The sequence below is a fragment of the Penicillium citrinum genome (assembly GCF_028827155.1).
Source record: "Penicillium citrinum strain IBT 23319 chromosome Unknown utg000004l:1.0-2404223.0:1.0-2405248.0, whole genome shotgun sequence".
NCBI classification, from domain to species: Eukaryota; Fungi; Ascomycota; class Eurotiomycetes; order Eurotiales; family Aspergillaceae; genus Penicillium; species Penicillium citrinum.
Genome location: NW_026622689.1, coordinates 2,227,114 through 2,246,685, shown reverse-complemented (window position 1 = coordinate 2,246,685; position 19,572 = coordinate 2,227,114). Strand labels below are relative to the sequence as shown.

Genomic DNA, 19,572 nt, shown 5'->3' with positions numbered 1-19,572 from the left:
TGTTTGGTTTGTTTGTTTCATTTGACTGTGCCCCGCGGAGTGGCTTGCGTGGCAGGAGGGCAGCGGTGAAGACCGTTTTGACAGCGGGACAGCTGGTATCTTTCTCCAATTTCCATATTTCTTTTTTCTGTACGACTGATCCTTACTTCCAATTGTCAATTCCGTTGCACACCTATCCCATTATGGCTACTTCCTGGCTCGAGTCAATTCAAGGCAAGTCCTTCCAGGACGTCACTATCGATGACAACCAGAACATCAACACCGAGGAGTTCATCCGAGCAGCTAAGTCCCTGGTCACTCTCTTTGGTAAGTACTTCTCGTATTCATGCCAACGATCATGTTGGGTCTTCTCCTCTAATCTGCTTGTTTTGCCATTCAGAGCGTATCGGAGGTATTGCCTTGAACCAGGTCAAGGATGACATGAACAACAACATCACGGTTTGTCTTCCCATATAAGTCACCCCTGGTTGATATTATAGCTCATTGTTGACCTCTTGGATAGAAAGTGGAGAAGCGCTTCAACGAAGCCCCCGCTGAATGCCAGACCCTGCAAGACCTTGTGAAGAATGACAAGTCAAAGAAGGCCGCCCAGGGTCTGTTCTGGCTGAAGCTGTAAGACCTCCGCCACCTCCGTATCTACTGTCTACCCACACATATCGTGAAGCAACCAATGCTCTTCGTCTTGCTTAACATATACTATGAGCATTTTGCTTACACGATTGACATACAGTGCCCTTGATCTCACCGCCACCGCTATTCGCCGCAACATCGATAACCCCGCCGACGAACTTAACACCTCCTTCACCTCCGCCTACAACGATGTCCTCAAGCAGCACCACAACTTCATCGCCAAGAAAGCATTTGGCCTTGCTATGAGCTCTGTTCCCTACCGCAAGGACTTCTACAGCAAGATCGGCGTCGCTCCATACGAGCTCAATGCTGAGCAGGAGCAGCTCTCCGCCGAGCAGCTTCACGCCATTCGGGACCAGCTCAGCAGCCCCTTGAACCCTGAAATTACAGCTCTGCAGAAGGTTGTTACCATCCTCAACAACTTCGATGATCTGACCAAGTGCAAATGATCTGGCAATCATTGAAAGTATCAGCGATGCAACTTGGACATGTATATATTGATTCTTTCTTCCCGGCGTGGTTCCCGCCGTTATAGCGAAATATAAGAACCGAATTGTTTGCGAAGAGAAGACTGTTCCCCCTTATGATCTCCACAGTATTATGTACCACCCTGGGTCATCATTTCTAGCAATCCATGTTTTGCGCCTATGGCATCGGATTAGAAATATACCCCCCCTCACGAAAGAATAAAAAATTGACCGATACATCGTTCTACATATAGACAGTTTAGATTACAATTCATTGATTGCTATTGAAAATAAGCTTAAGCCTCATTGAAGCAAGTATGTGGATTCCACAAGTCAGCGTAAGCTGCATGGAAATGCGTCTATCGGGCCGAGATTCGTCCATTCGGGCCGTGGCTTATTTCGGGCCATTGCCCAAGGGATGGCCGTGGAACTCTGGACTTTGATGATCCTTCCGTGTACTCCGTACAAAACACAGCTATCATTCACATAGATACATCTGTTTAGTACTCTTCGAAGTGTAGCGACCTCATCCTCATTTGTTGGGTGAGAAATGCTTGATCAATGATGGTCATTTATCGAATTTTTCAACTATCCCTAGAGCAGCAGAAGCGCCAACAAGGTTACGCTATTGATGAAGATCAAATAGGCTGTCAAGGTAGTGAAAGCCATAAAGATACTAGTGATGATATTTGTATACCCTGACTAACGCCTGGGATTCAGGGGCAACCTTCCGACATACATACATCTGGTACATGTACATGTCTTCGTACTCGGTACTTCCCGTGTGTACTCCGTTTCAGGTTGTAGACCATGATGTTGGACAGGATTATGGTCTACTATGTACAACTCGAAACGGAGTACGCCCGGTAGGTACCGAGAGAGCACCAAATTTAGCCTGAGCTCATAGAATCGTAATGCCGATCGAACTTTTAATTTTAAGGAGCTCCACTAAGTTCTACAATACAGAGTGGATTATGCTACACCTCAGGATGATCAATGTTCTCCCCGGCCTGGGGAGGATAATGCTGGCGTAGAATAAGACAAGTCCTATCCTTTTCCCGAGCAATCATGCTATTCAATGGCAACTTATGATACTGGCCATTAAGCCTTTGTTTATTAGTTATATTCTTGCTGCAATTCTAACCCTTAGTGTACTACATCTCAATAGCAGTAATAATCTTCCTGTTGTTCGGCTTCAAAATGTTAGTTTCCTCGTAACGTGTCAGAGTCTTGCACCCTAATGATCCACTTGTTCTAATGAGTGGAGACGACAGAATTGTCAGGTAATCTCCGACTGCAGATCATTCCAACTCCAAAGCGATGGAAGAGTCTTCTGCTTAGGATCGGCTAAGCAGGGCAGCCCTTCCCAGTAACCGTTGGTCTTAAACTGGGTCTTCGAGGGACCTTTCATCCCATCAACGAGATCTCGATTCATTATCGAGATAAGTTCTCGATCGATTGATCCCGCACGTACACGGTAAATCCTTAAATAACAACAGACCAATATCTCTACACAATGCTATTGTATCGGTACACCAACCCTTTCAGGTTCTTCGTCATCACTCGCACCTTAAATCTTCAAAGCCTCGGGTCGCAAGAAATTGCCGTCATTCAGCATTCCACTAGCCCTTTCTCTATGGAGGATATACTCGTACCAGGGAGCCGTTAATAGCCATCTAACAGCCGAAGAGGGGCAGTCTCTTCAACTGCCAAGAGGGCACGGAGTCGTGAATCCACCAAAAATCTCATTTGAACGCCCTGTTCGTCTTAGGGTGGCAACGGCCCCTTTTTGACACGACTTGAAGCGGTCGAACAGACAAGCTAGGCTCTGCTTGTGGAGGCAATGGAAGTATGACCCACTGTACGGCTGGGCTGCACACACCTCGTTGGTAGAATCCATGGAAAACATTTTTGCAAGCGAACTTGTTCGAGTCATGTCGCCGATGTTCCCGCGATGAAACCCACGAGGCGTTGGACCAGGGCCTGAGCGTGTGGTCGTGACATTGTAGAAACCGGAGTACATACTATGTATGTAGAAGGCTGGATTTAGGGAATATTAGCCCTGAAGTACCGTAGCCTTGTAGCCACGCGACAGGGGAGATTGACCCGTAGCAAAATCCAACCACCAAAGTGTAAATGGTATTGAATCCACTGTCATTTGTGTCAGGCTAGACACGGTTTCGCTTGGTCTATTCATGCATTGTCCATCCAGTAAAGAATAGCTTAGTTCTTTTGACTTTTACCTCCACAATGTATCCATGGGACGACATTCTAAATGTTTCTTGTCCACGCGACAACACCCTTTTGGGTAACTGAAAGTCAAGGATTCTCATGACAGCTGCGCGAGAATAGTAATATTGTTTTCTTGTTTTTTTGGGCTTTTACCTATTAGGTACTTCTCCGGGTTTCATCAAACAGAATTTGGTCAATAATTCAGGGCCCAGCCGAGTTCGACTCCACACAACCTTTCCCATGGTTCGCTTTTAGACTGCCGATGCGGGTCGTAGTTGTTTTGGGTCTTGTTGATCACTTTGATCGAGCGTAGCAGTTTGGACGAACTTTCTTGTGTGTCTTAGCCAGAGACTAGGAGCGGAGATGCACGCCAACACCGTAATGACCCGCTTAACACGGCGGCCACCCCCTTCTCGCCACTACCGAGCCAGGATGGCAATGCTTGGCTGAATGATTTTTGCTCCATTGCCTCTTGTAGTTCTCTTTTCTCTCTCCCCTTTGATGCAATTCGATATCAATCTCGAAAGAGTCGATTTAATTTAACGCCTGTGAAAGATCACTCGGGCAGACGATGAATCGCGATTGATACTCTCTCTGATCGGCCGCTACAATGTTACCTTTGGAGGGTCGCAGCTTATCAATCTTCATTGTGACAACCATATTCTTAGGCTTCTCTTTCATTGCCGTTTGTCTAAGATGTTTTGTTCGACTCAAAATCGTCAATGCCTTCGGGTGGGATGATGCGCTGATGGTGTTTGCGATGGTAATTTCCACCCATGCTCATTGCCTCGATCTTTCCTATACTGACCATTATCTGGTACAATAAATAGCTTTTGAACATTCTCTTTGCGCTATGTGGTATCACAGGTGCTCTTTACGGAATCGGACAGCGGTCGAATGTACTTGCGGAGCGAGGAACTATGGAGACCGCCATGTTTGTATGTTCAGTCCCAGATCAGTGCCTGCATGTGGCATGCATGGAAATTATAATCCTTGGAGGCTAATAATTAAATCCAGTGGTGGTGGCTTGGACAAACTAGCTACGTCTGGGTATGCGGTGTTTGCAAATGCTCAATCGCAGTCGCTCTTCTTCGTCTTACCGTTTCCCGTCTACATCGCGCGATTCTTTGGTGTGTTGTCGGCGTTACGACGATCGTTGGTCTCGTTTTCTGGTTCATGTTGACTCTGCAATGTCACCCCGTTTCGTACTTCTGGCAACGAGTCCGACCTACTGCCGACGGCCACTGTATGGATCTTGACAAGATTATCAACATTGCCTATGTTTACAGTGTCACCGCTACATGCTGCGACTTCACCCTCGGTCTGCTACCTGTTTTCCTAGTATGGAATTTACAGATGAATGCACGCACAAAGGTTGCGCTGGCTAGTATTCTGGGCATGGGCTGCGTCGCAAGCGCTGCTGTCATCATTCGCATTCCTTATCTGCATGACTACAAGGACGAAGACTTCTTATGTGAGTATTACCTCAAGCGTTCACGGACCATTTACTCTCGGAATCATGAGTATAAGAAGAAAAAAGGGGGGGGGGGAAGTAAAAGAAAGGGAAACAAAGGCTAACATGCATTTCTCATGACAGACGCAACCTCCAACATCTCTATCTGGTCTAATGTCGAAGCCAGCCTCGGAATCGCAGCAGGTAGCCTTGTCACTCTCCGTCCTCTGTTCCGCTGGTTTCGCGACCCCAGTTCAGCTGGAACTCGGTCCAAGCGAACTGGCAACAGTATCCCTCTATCAAGCGCGAACGCCGTGCGCTCGGATCCCTCCGGGCCCCAGTATTGGCGCCCGGACCTTGATCCAGAAGATTCACATGCTGTGATCACCACGATCCACACTTCAAATCAAGGGAGTCGCACTAGTAGCCAGGAAGATCTCAATCCAAAGCCGGGGCATGGGACTTTTTTTAGTGGTGTAAATGTGCAAAAGACATTCTTTGTTTCGGAGGATGAGACCTAATATCGTGGGGGTTGGAGGCTACGACCACATACTTGAAATATAAAAAAAAAAAATATTATATGAATTTAATTGAGTTATTGAACACGAGGTATCGGAATGTAATTTGCGTCCGATCGAACCCTGCTTTTGAACGGGAGCCGAGCTTGGCATCTCTAGGAATATCAGTCGTCTTTCAATCACAGTATACGTAGTACGACTAAATAGTTAGTCAAGGGTACTATGTACAGTATGCAGCATTTCCAGTAGTTTGTGGGGTAATTTTCAATAGCATTTCCCACATCTGCTGTTGCATTGTGAGGCTCAATACCACATGCTATGTACAGTAGAACTACTAGCCCATGATGTCTGACGGTCGAGTTCTTGGCCTGGACCACACAGACAAATCTTTGCATGTGCAATTTTCTCTCGCAGTGGTAAATTTGCTTTGGTACGTGCCTTTGGCATGCGATTGACTATGATATGAATACTACCTGGTATTTGATTCTAGCACCCTACCTAGGGTGCTAGAATCAACGCAGTCTTGTATACTGCTGCTGGTACCTGTTGGGCTAAGGAAAGGGGGTTTGAGCTGACAACAAATTTTGAATTTTTTTTTTTTTACTTTGATGGCATCGACTAGTTCAACTAGCATATTGGCAGTAGTACTACGCGGACGATCCAGGGTGCCTGGATATTTGGGTATCTACCAACTTGGTAGTTGGTGCATTACTTTGTGTAGTGCCAGCTCCAACTCATGGCAAGGATCTGGAGGTGCAGCTTCCCGACTCCAGGGATCCAGTTGCGAGTAATGTCACACCCTCGTCCTGTGACCCTTGAATTCCAACCTCATGGGGTATGGCGTTCAGTTTGGAAGTTGTTGGGTATCGACAGTGTCAATATTGACGCTGGTGGTTTGACTGTGGTGCCGGAAAGCACCTGGGTGATATTTTATATATCGAGGACCAATTATGCCTCACCAACTTTAGAACTACGAATCAATTCGAAACCGGGAGACACGCCAAGAAAGAATTTAATAGATAGAACTGATACAGTGATGAGGAAGCACGCCGGAATCTTGGTAAATTAAGCTCTCCTACTAGTAATCCATTGTTGAGAGATTTGTGGAATGCCAAGCCAGCCATGAATCCTTTGCGATATGCATAGCCGTGAAGCTGGGACAAGCTAAAGTAACCAGCTTCTCAAATTTGGTTTATATAGCCAAAAGCTGGTCCGCTCTTCAACAGCCCTTGCCGGGCTAGCTCAATCGGTAGAGCGTGAGACTCTTAATCTCAAGGTTGCGGGTTCGACCCCCGCGTTCGGCTATTCCTAAACATAACCACGAGATTTCTTTTTTTGCTGAATCCATTTTTTTACTCCCCACACCTCATAAACACCTACCACTGTACAATCCCAATCAAAAACGAGAGCCATTTGAGCCAAGACTCTCAACAATGCCCATGAGAGACATATCTGTTCTCGTGAATCTGATACTTGATGTAGCAACATCCTGCCTCGGCTATCCGAGGTATCATACACCATTACTAGCGAACCTCAAAGGATCCCAGTACCTAGAGGACCAAATGAGCAGTATATTCATTCTGAATCGGGATATTTATCTTCTATGTACTAGTTCCAAGTAGTAGTCCTACAGGAGATTTTTCGTGATGATCGAGACTGAAGATGATGTATCATCAACTCACCCCGGCTAAGCCCCGGGGAAACCAAATGAAGACGAGATTACATATACACGGCTAGATAATCTAGCCTTGATATCTACATCAATCTGAAGCAAGCCAAGAGACACCCGGATTATTGGACCTGGGTAATATCAACATCCACTAAGCCTGTTTCGAATTACTAGACATGATCGAGTAACCATCTTTCCAATATAAGGACTAGCACACTCTTACACCAGCATTTAGATACCATTATACATATTACAAAGCGATATAGCACTCTAGAATACAAAGAAGTAATACCCTTTCAATTTCAATGCCCATGTAAACATGTAAACTTGTAAACAAGAGTAAACCAAGATGGAAGATATACTACATACTGCCAAGACCAGACTAGTGCCTAAGGCCACAAGGATGCAAGGCTCCACCGCATCATCACCGCAGCATCCCCAGTCAACAACTCCAACTGTCCCGCGGACGTTCCAACTCTCTCTCAACAAGGAAGTTGGGCTGATAAGCTACCACTTCACCATATTCTCATGTCCTCGTAATTATGGCCCGGAGGACGCTGGGTGGAGGTCGTGTTTTAGGCACTCCGAGTGCGCTCTCAGCCCCGTCCCCGTCCCCGCAGCCGAAGAGGGTACTCTCACCTACTGCTAGCAGCGTCTCTCTAAGCTCGCAGACGTCCGCATCGCAGTTTTCTTCCGGCACACAAGACCTCACCTCACGTATATCATTAGAAAATGGCGATACCTCAATATCCGCGGCGCCCGTCGCCCCCGGAGCGCAGCTCTCATGTCCGATATGCAGTGAGGAGATGGTATGTATTTCCCCTAGCATTTCGATGTTAAAAGCCCCAGGAATTGCACACCGGTATACTGACTGCTACCAGTTGACTCTCCTCCAGCTCAATAGGTACCATACAACCCCATTCTACATTATAACCTCGACCGAGTCTCCCGATTAACACACCTGCAGACATCTAGACGATATCCACCACAACTTAGAGGATGGCACCCAGGACGAGGTCAAAGATTGGTTCAAGATTCAAATGGAAAAAGCAAAGAGATTCCAGCCGCTCGCTGTTTTGAATCAGAAACTGAAAGGCCTGGATGTGTTCGAATCCAACGAGAACCAAGCTGCCTCGGTCCCTAACCGCCCATTGGCATCTCATACGCTACCAACTACCGAAACCCCGAAACTACTCGACCCGGAGGATCTAATTACAAAGGAACATTGGCAAGCTGGTTGTATGTACGATGTGTGTTTGGAACCGTCGTGCGGACAACGTCTGAATGCCACCAATGGATGCGTCAATTGTCGGAAATGTGGTAAGCTCTTTTGCGAAGAGCATACAATGTATCAGATGAAGCTTTCGCGATCGGCCCACCATGAACCTGTCAGAGGTATCTGGGCTCGTGTTTGCGAGACCTGTTACAAGTCCAGGGAAGGTTACAATGATCATAATGGTGTGTTTCCCTGTTGTCTCCACGTCCGACTAAACCCATGTATATTAATATCTTCTCAGGTGCATCTCGGGATCAAACACTTGCATTTAAAAACATTCGCAAGCGAACGGTCGATAAGGACCTTCTCGAAGTTTCACGTCTTGAAAAGCGATTGACTCGATTAACGCAACTATTGGCCACTCTACCGCCAGATCAAATCCAGCCTAGTGCAACGAAACTTTTTCTCTATCGGATGGCAAAGTGATCAGCGGAAAGCGTTAGAGCAGACAATTGTCAGTTGGCAGGACGATGCCACTGTATCGCGATGTCCATTTTGTCAGCAGGACTTCTCAGGCTATTCCTTTCGAAGACATCACTGCAGAACGTGTGGTCGAGTTGTCTGTGGTGACCCCGGCACAGGTTGTTCCAGTGAAGTGGGGTTGAGCATCGCACCTCGTAAGTACCAAGTGAGCTATATTGTCAACTATTCCTAACAGCTATTAGTATCGAAATCCTCAGAAAAGGGCACAAACGGGAACCTGCTCAATGTTGACGTGCGACTTTGCAAAGAATGCAAAGCTACGCTATTCGATCGGCGCGACTTTGAAGCTGATATCACAAGCAAACCGCCAGAGGTCAGGTCATACGATAATCTGATCCAGTTCGAACGAGGAATTCGTTTACACATGCCTAAATTCCAAAAGCTCCTTTCCGCATTACAGTATGTTCATAATATGACGATGAGTCTTTCACCTGCTAAAAAATCGACAGAGATTCAAAGCGTCCGCCCTCATCAGCTCAAATATCAGAAGCATCCAAAGTTCGCAAGCGACTCATGGACTCTTTCGCAAAATACGATGTGGCTGCACGACGAATACGCGACTTGCCCACCAACTCCCCCACGCAATTGCGATTACAGAAAGCTATATATCAACAAGCCAGCAATTTCCTCCATCTTCATATGTTACCTCTGAAATCCCTCCCTAAGGTTTTGAAACACGCATCACCGGGAGGGGACCGCATACCCACTACTCGTACATCTTCTCCAGGCACTCCAGTAAACGGCCAGTCGACCCCTGGAGTTCGACCCCAAGATTCTGCGCTTGCATCAATCAAATATAATAACCACGCTAGCCGCGGAAGCACTAGCAGTCTAGTGAGCGATACTAGCAGTGCTGTTTCCGCACTAGAAGCGGAAGAAAAATCGCTGCGGGATCGACTTATCGTTTTGGAAGAACAGAAATTCTTCGTTTCTGAAATGATTGCAGACGCTAATCGTCGCCGCAAATTCGACGAAGTGAGCAGTCTTGCTGTCAATGTCGAAGACTTGAGTCGTGAAATCGATCGAGTCAATGGGATGCTTGCCGAGCTGGACTTTGAAGGCGTCTATACCGGAAACTTCCCAACCAGTGCTTAAATCAAAGGGCGCTGTTGGCCTTCATCTACTATCCTTTGCACAGGTGCTTGGCGCCATGTCATTTAGCCATATATATTTCCTTTTGTTTTTGCCCAGTCGCTGGTTTCTGATGGGCACCCACAACCCTTTTCGATGATATTTGCATAGCATCGGGCGTTCAAGCGATCGTTGAAATAGGTATATAATGAAACTACATTCTCATTAAAAATTAGACCATCGTATCTATCTACTAGTTTCTTTCGTTCGACTACCTCGTCTACGTAGTATACTCGTAGACAGACGGGAGGACTCGGGAGGCGATTAGTACGAAAGATCCTTCAAGCTCAACTTCAAAATGAACATGATATTGGACGCTATAGAAACTTGAACAAACCTAGATTGAACACATCGAAAACAATGTTTTTTAATCGATTTACCAGATTTCAACTTTTTTTGAGGGGGCCAATAGTATCCTTTCAGCCCCTGTAAAGCTTCAGTTTTTCCTTCGGCAATTAATCCATATAAAAGCCCATTTAATTATACCCCTCTATACATATACCCAGTAGATACCCGGGACAATCTGTATCCATGAATCCAAGATAAGAACCATCTTTCAACAGACACTGGCACCAGATTACAATCTACCGCTCGTAATCACGGTGGTAGCTGGTGCCAGTATTAGGGTTATCATACTCCCGATGAACATGAGTTGTACCATCGTCACGACGATCAACATCCCGATGTCTATAGATACCGCTGGGATTGAGACGCTCACGATGGTGTCGTCGAGAGTTATCGGTACGATAGTCAAGATGTTGATCGTAGGCACCGCTGCTTGGGTCGTAGGCTGTTGTGCCATAACCAGTGTCGTAAGTTGTACCGTACGAATCACCTATAGCATCGGTATTGTATGCGCTCGTTCCATAATTTCCGAAGCCGGTGCTATCGAAGGTTGTTCCATTTGTATCGTATGCTCTTCCAATCGTGTCGTATGTTGCTCCGGTAGTATCATAATCGAAGTCCTCCGAGTAGGTAGGATTGCCGTATCGGTCGGTCATGTTGGATATTATTTGGTTTAAGATCTCCAATGCTATGTGAGGATTGATAAGTTTGACAAGGAAGTTCTGGTCTTAGTTAAGCTAGGATTCAGGTCGAGTTTGACTCCTTATAAAGTCCGTCGTGGCGTTGAGCATTGCCGCATGACTTTGTCGTTACATCATTTAGCAAGATGCAGAACATTCGTTAAAATCGAGGCGATATCTATGACCGAAATTGACGGAACAGAAAGATATCACATCCCCAAGAAACAAGAATTGATTGGTTATAATTCCCAGGGTTTTATTTTCCAGAACGTTGCCTCAGAAGGCGCACGTTGAGGGTTGTGGATAACAACCCTAATGCGTTCTTTGCTGTTAGCTCATGCCCAGCTCTCATAGTTTGCTCTTAAAGGCACAACCAATTAAAATTCCTCAATGAATACCCACGATCCATGAGCTCATTTCACTACAGGTGGGAAGAAGTTGTGGCAACATAATGCCCCAAGTCATTACTGTAGCTTCTGTGTCTTTGCCACCACCACGCACTTGAGCATTATACCATTGACCGCTGGTACTTCGTGATAGTATCTCATTTTGTTCGGTGGAAATTGAGCTGATTTACACCCATGGATTAATTGATTTCGGAAATTACAAGGGGTGGTGCTAGGAACTTCTTCCCCTACAGTCCCGAGATCTCGCTATACTACGTTTTTAGGGCCACACATGGTGGAAAACTTGGAACGAAGTCGATGATAGTCGTACCTTGGGGTCATTTCTAAAGTTTCATTTGAATTGAGAATGCTTGGGACCAACCGTCAATTCATAGATGTAATAAGGTGCAAGGAAGGGGAGAATAGCATGAGCCGAAGAGGAATGAATGGGGTCAAGATTGGACAACAAGAGCCAATTGTAGATGGGATAGTCAAGTATCAGATGCTCAAATTATAGCTATATTTTACATCAATGATCTTCAGTGGCCCCCAGTCAATATCCGGGTCGGGAGTAAGTAGGGTATCCAATTTAGCATTCCCTGCCCAAAGGCACCAATGAATCAGACAAGAATTCGCTTGCATTCATCAAGTCAGTACTTCCGTAGACAACGCGGCGGCGAGAACCACCACCAGCAGTACCACCGCCACGATTGGCTGCTGTAGCACCGTCTGCTCCCTGTGGCCCGCTTGTTCGAGCCACCCAATCTTGCAAATTACCATATTCATCCATGCTTCCACCGCCCACTGTAAATACAATGGCCTCGTTAAAAGCCTGACGACGCTGGCCAAAGGTGGCACCAGTGCCCGGTCCTTGGTTCCCGATTCCACCAGGCATTTGCTGGTTACGGGATGCAGAAGCCGGGGGCATTGCTCCACGTGCGTTAGCACTCCGAGGATCAAAGTAGAGGTAGTTCTCAGTCTTGGCGATGGCTGAACTTGAAGCGGAGGTGGGGTCCATGATAGATTCTGTGATCTTCGTCACAGTGAGATCCTTGTTTGCAGGCAAGAAGTTCTTAACGCCAGAAAGAAGGGTGTCAAAGTTAGCGCCAAGGCCACTGGAAGTGATCCGGTCTGTGAGGCGATTAGAGAGCGATGAGAACCCGCGGAATAGGTCATTGGATTGCTGTTCTGGGGCAGCAGTGGTCATCATGGTCATGCGAGTGATCTCGCGGACCTGTCGGACATAGGCAATTGGTGTCACATCCGACACACCGGCCTTGGTTAAAGCCTCCTCAAACTCGGCCATATCGGCTCGGTTCAGCTCAGTCTCAGTGCTGAGGAACCAAATAATGAAGAGGCGCAACTTGTCCAAGGGGTTGGTCCCCTTAGCAGGATCATTGATCAGTTCGAGAAGTTGAGACTTGGATTGTTTCGTTATGTTTTCTTCCAACTCGAAGAATCCATCCAGTTGCCGGTCCTTAATCCCCTTCAACAGGGCAGTGGCAATATTCATGTGCATATCAAGAATAGCTTTGCGCTCTCGCAATTCGGGAAGCAGCGTAATAGCAGCCTTAAGGTGCTGTGCAGATGCGCTTGTATCATTTTGAAGATCTTCAAGCGAAGAAGCACCGGTCTTCTTCGTAATGTCGGTTGCATCCTCTTTGTACCGTGTTAATTCAGCGTCAATATTCTCGGCTACCTGAGGGAAAGGCGCGCCAGAGTTTCGTTGCCAGAAGAAGTCATTGCTATTGATATCATAGGATTTCTTTGTGACTTTGCCCGCTTCTTCATCGTCCAGTGTGATTCGGTTCAAACGCATTTGAAGAACATCCTGTACGAGAGATTGATACGTCCAAGAGTGTGATAGCATAGGAACCAGGTCAACATTTCGATCCATAATGATTAACACGGGCCGACTTGAGGGAACACCCGGCAGAGTTCGCTGGTTGCCGGAAAAGAGGTTATCCTTCGAATTGAGGATGTGATCTCGGAGTTTCCGATCAAGCTTAGTGGCAATCATCTCGGCCGCGCCGCCTTTGGGACACCGGATAATAGGAATAGAACCTGTGTTTTTATATGAGTTTCATTCGCAGAGGAAATGCCCCCATCGATATATGTATATGACTCACCCATTGTGACGCTCACGCTAAACAGGCCGCTCACTACCTTATCGATGACGGTATCCAGTTCCTCGTCACTGGTCTTGCCGCTGTTGATTTTATAATAGGCATCGTTTCCAAGTCCAAGGCTGAAGAGGTCCGGCTCCGCGACAATGAAGTTGAGATATTGGTCGAAGACCTGAGCGATGTTCTCTGATGCACCAGAGGAAGCTATTTGGGAAGCAAAGTCCTCGAGAAGTGGTCGCGGGACTGAGGAAAGGAAGTTGACATAGGCCGGGGAATAGAGACCAGCCGAAAGATCGCGAGTGATGGCCTGGGTGTTGGCCTCGTTTGGCTCGACTAAGTAAACCACTGGGACGTCGGGGATTGGATATCGTTGAGAGTTGATATTTCTATAGATCACATTTAGCATTAGCATGACAACGCAGAACAGAAGACATGGAATAAAATCAGATAGTGAGGCATACAAGTGAATGGTAATACCCCAAGTTCGAAGATCGTTGACTCGAAGAACGCTGCTGATAACATCTCGGCCCATGCTGTCGAAAACAAGGACCTTCCAGATTGGATCACCATCCTCGTTCAGAATGGGAGTGGATTGAGACACGAGACCAGCATGTCCTGATTGGTCATGAGAGTTATCATCGACCGGGCGTGTATCGTGATTGAGGTTAAGGAGTTTTTGAATTGAAGCTACATTGGTTTAGTTAGTCCAGGTACCGCAAGGCCACTATTGTAACATGTATGGTTCGCAAGACTGAATCGCATTACTTACCGACCTGTCGGTCTCGAAGGGACATTGGGTGTGCCATAACAAGGCAGCTGGTCGGACTTGGTAGAAACAAAATTGACCAGCTCACGACATGAAATCAACAACAGGGGAGAGCTGAGAGTGGGATGTTGCCCACTGTTGATTGACTTGCCGGCCGAAGGTGGCCTCCGGGGATGCTGACGTAAGTAATACAAACATGGCAAACTGCGGGATCACATGTTTCAGTGACGATCGACTCAGGGAGTTGAAATTACGGTACTTTACAACGGTATTGTCTTTTATATTGAATATAACCAATGAAATAGTGATGACTGCAGGAGAATGGAGCGTATTTTCGTAATTTCAGTGACAGTCACCACTAGACGACGACACTCATACAGCTTCGAACCCTGTTGCTAAACCTCACCTCTCTATCATCTACCACTCCCCTTCCCCTTACCCCTTACCCTCTTCCCCCTCCCTCCTTTCTTCGTAAAGTGAATGGCTATATTGCTAGAGAGGCTCTTTGTATAAGAGTATAGCTCCTCTCATTTCTAAGGATTGCCAAGGCAAAAACTTAAAAAGGCCGCAGAAAAAAAAAGGAGAGTGCCGGGCTCTACTGGGGAAAGGCACTTGAAACAGAATTCAGGCATCAGATACAGAGTGCAGGAGAGACCCTCTGCACAAAAAAACATAACAGACTACAAGGATCAAGTACAAGCATCAAGATATCACTGCAGCGATAATCTTAATAAGGGTCCACGAAGATCCTCCAGTGTATTCGCTTCCAAAGTTGCAAAAAAAGGGCATGGTTACCCATTTTCATATAAGGCGAATTTATCGTGGCAGTTTAAGGCAAACAACCTACCTCCACTTATCTTAAACCATCATACATCAGACCAGGTACGGGCGAACTCAAACGCTGCCCCCTTTTCTTTTCCCGTACATCGACTTTCGCACTTGTCACCCTCAATTTTCCTCTTCTCATACGTTCTCGTTTTCAGCCTTTTGATCGATTGGTCTACACGAACTGTGTACTGTGTCACATCGCCCAATCACAAATACTGTTTTCCCTCACCGCCGGTCAATTCCATTCCGTATTCCGAACCTAATTAGGAAAGCGGTAATCAATACACACCACTGGCAAGACACGTGATATCGTGATCGACAGTAGCAATAAACGGCGCGACGCAGAAGACCAAACTCGGCGTTGTGAACTGCGGAGCGGTTGTGCCCATAATGGAGCAGTCATCGGCCCCAAACCCCTTGACGGGGGGGGCCTCATGCTGCTCAGGATCAAGGATTGCCACATGCGTATTGGAATCAGTTAGATGCAATGTATTCCGACCCGCAGCTTCAAGCTCAGCAACAAGATGCTCCCTCACAGCAACCACCAACAGGCATTACTTGGGACCACCCTATTTTTGCTCAGTCGCAACCTCAGTCTCAGCCGCAACCGCAACCTCAACCACATCAGCGAAATCATCTTCCTCCCCAAACCGATGCGAGCCATGGAATGTACTCCTCTCTTCCTCAATCCTGGCAACCAAATCCCCTCCAGCAGCCATCCGGAGGCTATACGTTTTCGTCGCAACTCCCACCGCAGCAGCAAGTTCCACAATACCAACAAAGCCAAATATCGTTCGATTCGCGATCCTTGACACCCTCAGAGAGCTCTGCATTCCCATCCTATTCCTACCAGCAGAGCTTCTTCAACCCCCAGCAACTTTCGGTTCAAGACCCTTTCCCTGAGCGGACAGCGCAGCATCAGCAACAATCAGAGTTTCAGAATATTGCTCCTCGAGCCTCGATTCCACAGTTCCCTCTCAACCCTTCTTACCAGCCTGAAATCCCTACGATTGATCTTACAAACGATTTCCCCTCCGCCGAAACCATAAATCCTCAATTTCTAAACCCCAATCCTCAAACTCCCGGCCAGAATCAATCACATCAACAAATACCCAACAACTATCTTTATGGAGTGCAAGCGGAGTACCCCCAGTCAGATGGAAGGATGTTCGACTACTACCAGAACAATTTCTCAGTCCAACCCCCAGCGGTCCAGCAGGCTACGCGTATGCAGACACTAGGTAAGTCTCTGTTTTTGTTAATTGCATGACAGTTTCTGTGCTAACGTTTTTGATTATCCAGCACCGCGAGGGGCTAACGGACTGGCCGTTATAGTGCCACCTCCATCAGAAACCTCCAACAAAAAACCTCCAGCCAAGAAGAGGGGAAGACCCAAGAAAACAGCTTCAAAACCGAAACAGTCTCAGTCAGGATCGGACAGTGACAGCTCGGACTACGAGTCGGATTTGGAGATTGAACCACCAGATGAGCCATCTCCTATCCCGCCAGTACGGCCGAGTGATACTGTCGATGCGGCAAAGTACGATACGATGCAGGCTGTTTGGTCCCCACGAAACAAACGTGTACCAGCAGATAAAGTAAAGAGCGCACTCGTGACTTTCCCTAAGATTATCAAAACCCTGCGTGATGCCTGGAAGGACCAGGTTCAAGCAATGAAGCTGGCTGAAAATCAAGGAGATAATGACAAAGCTATGAAAATCAAGAAGGATGTCGCGTTACAGCGTCAAGTTATGGATGTTATCGTGAGGACTGCCCTGGATGTGGGTCATCCCATGATCGTCGAGAAGTATGACCTCCCCCAAAATTCCTTTTCGCCCCCATACCTTGCACGTGATCTATATACACCTAGAATTTCCAAAAAAGATGAGCTTATCGCCCACGTAAATTCTTTACTGTGGAGATTGATCAATTTAAAGTCTCAAATCAAATGGCTGCATTTAGTTGATATCCTCATGGTGGATTCTATGTCAATACGTGTCGATCGATCCGTGATATCAGCCAAGAACACGAGAAGCCTATTAATGGATGATAAACTGGATGCACTATGCGAATTTGATTCTGGAAGAATTCAACCTAAGCTTCTTTAATTTACCTCCACTGTCAGGTTCTGTCATGGGCGAATTGTCTGCGTGTTGTGCATCCTACACTTTGTCCCGTCATCATGTCCCGTCATCTTGTCCAATGTTCTTTCGAACTCGCAGATGCTAATGATGGATTTCTACTCTAGACTCGGAGAACATCCTATAGCGCTGGCCGCTATTTACTCTTTTCTGGCAGATCGTTTCCAGGCTACCGATTTTGAAGGATCGTTGACTGTTAATTTGCTCAAGGTAAACTTCTCTCATGCCTTTATCTATTGAATCATGGTTCTGACTTTTCATAGCTGCTCGAACGCTTCGTTACTGTAGACGAAGAGCTGTTACAAAAAACCAACCTTAGTAAAATTCTCCCAAGATTTCTCAAGAAAGGTGGTTCTTCTAGCAAGGAATTGGCCCAGAGAATCATGGATAATGCCTCCGCATCATCAAAGAGGAAGCAGAGCAATGCAAAGACAGGAAAGGAAGAATCGGCGGCTAAAGGCGACTCGTCGTCTGAGATTGCAGGCTCTAAAAGAGCCCGGGAAGGCGAGAATAATACGCACCCTGCCCCAAAGAAGATGGTTGTAACCTCGAACCCCAAGGATGCCAGCAAGTCTGCGCAACCGCCCAATATGACCCCTAAAGCCGGACTCAATGGCAAAGCTGCAGCGAACTCAGCAGCTCCTCGCCCGCGGCCAGCTGCAGCAGCACCCAAGCTCAGCAGTCTCTTTGGAAGCTTAAGCTCCGCATCAAAAAGGCCAGGTACTACGAACGCCGAACGTGCTGCGGCCGCGGCTGCGGCCGCAAAGACTGGGTATGTGTTTCACTGCGATATATTAGATCATGCCTATTATTTTATTAGCACGAGTGCCTTGCAAATATTCTACCCGTGCAACCAATCATTGTATTCGAAGATACTAACCAATTTAATAGGCAAACTGCAGACAAGAAAGAGAAGCAAGCACCCCCGCCTTCTAAACCTGCATTTTCTTTGAATGATATCATGGCGGATCTCAGCAAACCCAAGGAAGCACCTGTTGCTAAGCCTGCAGAAGAAAGACCGCCTGAAACTGAGGAGGAGCGTCAGAAGCGCATAAGGAAAGAATCACGGCGCAAGCTGCGCGTTACATGGAAGCCGGATGATTCACTCACCGAGGTTCGCTTATTTACTCATGACCCCGAGGAGGAACTTCGTCCGGGTGATAGCTCTCTGCGTGGCGTTGGGGATGTCAAAGGCGAGGGAAGTGTTCTCAAACTCCACAAAGATTTGGAGGATCTCGAGGAAGATGATCTGGGCGGTATCCGAGAGATAAGCCTCCAGGATTATACAGCTCTAACTGGTGAGTTTGCCACTTTCCCCTCTTCTAGTAGAGTTTCTGCTAACTCGATCAGCTATCGATCTTGATCTGGGTGATCTCAAGACTGCCAATTTCATTAAACGAGGCGGTGAACAGATACCAGAGAGTCCAGAAACTGAGGCGCAAGAGCACCGAGAAGCAACTACTCTTATGGCATTCTACACCTCACCCGCCGATGTTCCTCCATCCCCCAAGGAGCCCCCTGCTTCGGAGACCGATATAAATGATGAATCAGCCCCCGAGTTGGTTTCTTTTGGAGATGTTCCTGAGCACGTCAAAGTGAGTTACAAGAATTACGTGCAATTTTATAAGCACAAATATTAACATTATCTATAGGCTCGACAGGAGCGTTATTTTGCTCACGTCAATCCTCCAGTCACTGCACCTGCTGCCCAACCAGAGCCCGCCGCACCGGCAGCCGGTGGGTTCGATATATCCCACCTTCTCAAACTTATTGGTACCGGAAACCAACAACAGTCGACTCCTCCGCCTCAATCTCAACCCCCACCACCGCAGGCTCCTGTGGGAGATTCTGACTACTGGACGAACTTCTTACGACAGCAGCAAGGCCAACCGCTCGCACCACCAGCGCCGCCTATACCACCTGTCAGCCAGCCACAAGCAACGCAGGAAATTGATTTCCAGAAGATTTTCAATGTCATGCAGCAAATGAAACAGGGATCTGCATTTTCGCAGCCTCAATCACAGCCCGGAATGGTACCCAATATGGGCGCTATGATGGGCTCTCAATTTGGCGAGCAAAATAATTACTCTGATAATAGCTCTTACAGCCACGGCTACGAAGACCCCGAACGCAAACGCATGCGCGAAGTCGGTCAACATGACGAGTGGAGTCGACAGAAGCGTACGAAGGCTAGTGACCCCAAACCGTATAAAGTCGGACTGGTTCCTTGCAAATTCTGGGCCGAAGGAAAGTGCAGAAAGGGCGAAAATTGTACATTCCGCCACGACTCATAAGTCTGACGATACATCTCTTTTCGACTCAAGTTGCATTCGTCCTTCTGATTAATACCCTTCTCGCCCATCTGTTCTTCTATGTACATCTGCACATTCTGGCACCTCGCCCTTCTAACTCTTGTTTTCTGCTTTCTTCTAATACCTGTT

General features: G+C 47.0%; 6 protein-coding genes across 6 annotated transcripts; 4 read left to right on the top strand and 2 right to left on the bottom strand.

Moving 5' to 3' along the window:
- Positions 1-182: 182 nt before the first annotated feature.
- On the top strand, positions 183-1,079 carry N7469_005798 (GLTP domain-containing protein; the record flags this gene model as incomplete). The annotated part of the gene is made up of 4 exons (XM_056644718.1): positions 183-306; positions 380-438; positions 503-612; positions 731-1,079. 4 exons carry the CDS (start codon positions 183-185, stop codon positions 1,077-1,079), a joined length of 642 nt encoding a protein of 213 aa, XP_056501532.1.
- A 2,860-nt stretch (positions 1,080-3,939) lies between these two features.
- Positions 3,940-5,303, top strand: N7469_005797 (uncharacterized protein; the record flags this gene model as incomplete). The annotated part of the gene is made up of 4 exons (XM_056644717.1): positions 3,940-4,092; positions 4,160-4,267; positions 4,347-4,803; positions 4,927-5,303. The coding sequence occupies 4 exons, from the start codon at positions 3,940-3,942 to the stop codon at positions 5,301-5,303; spliced, it is 1,095 nt and encodes a 364-aa protein (XP_056501531.1).
- Positions 5,304-7,511: 2,208 nt separating this feature from the next.
- On the top strand, positions 7,512-9,823 carry N7469_005796 (uncharacterized protein; the record flags this gene model as incomplete). The annotated part of the gene is made up of 7 exons (XM_056644716.1): positions 7,512-7,778; positions 7,851-7,873; positions 7,937-8,427; positions 8,487-8,564; positions 8,635-8,873; positions 8,904-9,127; positions 9,178-9,823. The coding sequence occupies 7 exons, from the start codon at positions 7,512-7,514 to the stop codon at positions 9,821-9,823; spliced, it is 1,968 nt and encodes a 655-aa protein (XP_056501530.1).
- A 620-nt stretch (positions 9,824-10,443) lies between these two features.
- Positions 10,444-10,860, bottom strand: N7469_005795 (uncharacterized protein; the record flags this gene model as incomplete). Its single annotated transcript, XM_056644715.1, has 1 exon — positions 10,444-10,860. The coding sequence occupies one exon, from the start codon at positions 10,858-10,860 to the stop codon at positions 10,444-10,446; it is 417 nt and encodes a 138-aa protein (XP_056501529.1).
- A 999-nt stretch (positions 10,861-11,859) lies between these two features.
- sly1 (syntaxin-binding protein) lies at positions 11,860-14,202 on the bottom strand (the record flags this gene model as incomplete). The annotated part of the gene is made up of 4 exons (XM_056644714.1): positions 11,860-13,334; positions 13,400-13,782; positions 13,858-14,083; positions 14,166-14,202. 4 exons carry the CDS (start codon positions 14,200-14,202, stop codon positions 11,860-11,862), a joined length of 2,121 nt encoding a protein of 706 aa, XP_056501528.1.
- A 1,275-nt stretch (positions 14,203-15,477) lies between these two features.
- Positions 15,478-19,425, top strand: N7469_005793 (uncharacterized protein; the record flags this gene model as incomplete). Its single annotated transcript, XM_056644713.1, has 7 exons — positions 15,478-16,231; positions 16,293-16,797; positions 17,239-17,341; positions 17,395-17,903; positions 18,023-18,429; positions 18,482-18,726; positions 18,784-19,425. The coding sequence occupies 7 exons, from the start codon at positions 15,478-15,480 to the stop codon at positions 19,423-19,425; spliced, it is 3,165 nt and encodes a 1,054-aa protein (XP_056501527.1).
- Between the last annotated feature and the right edge of the window lie 147 nt (positions 19,426-19,572).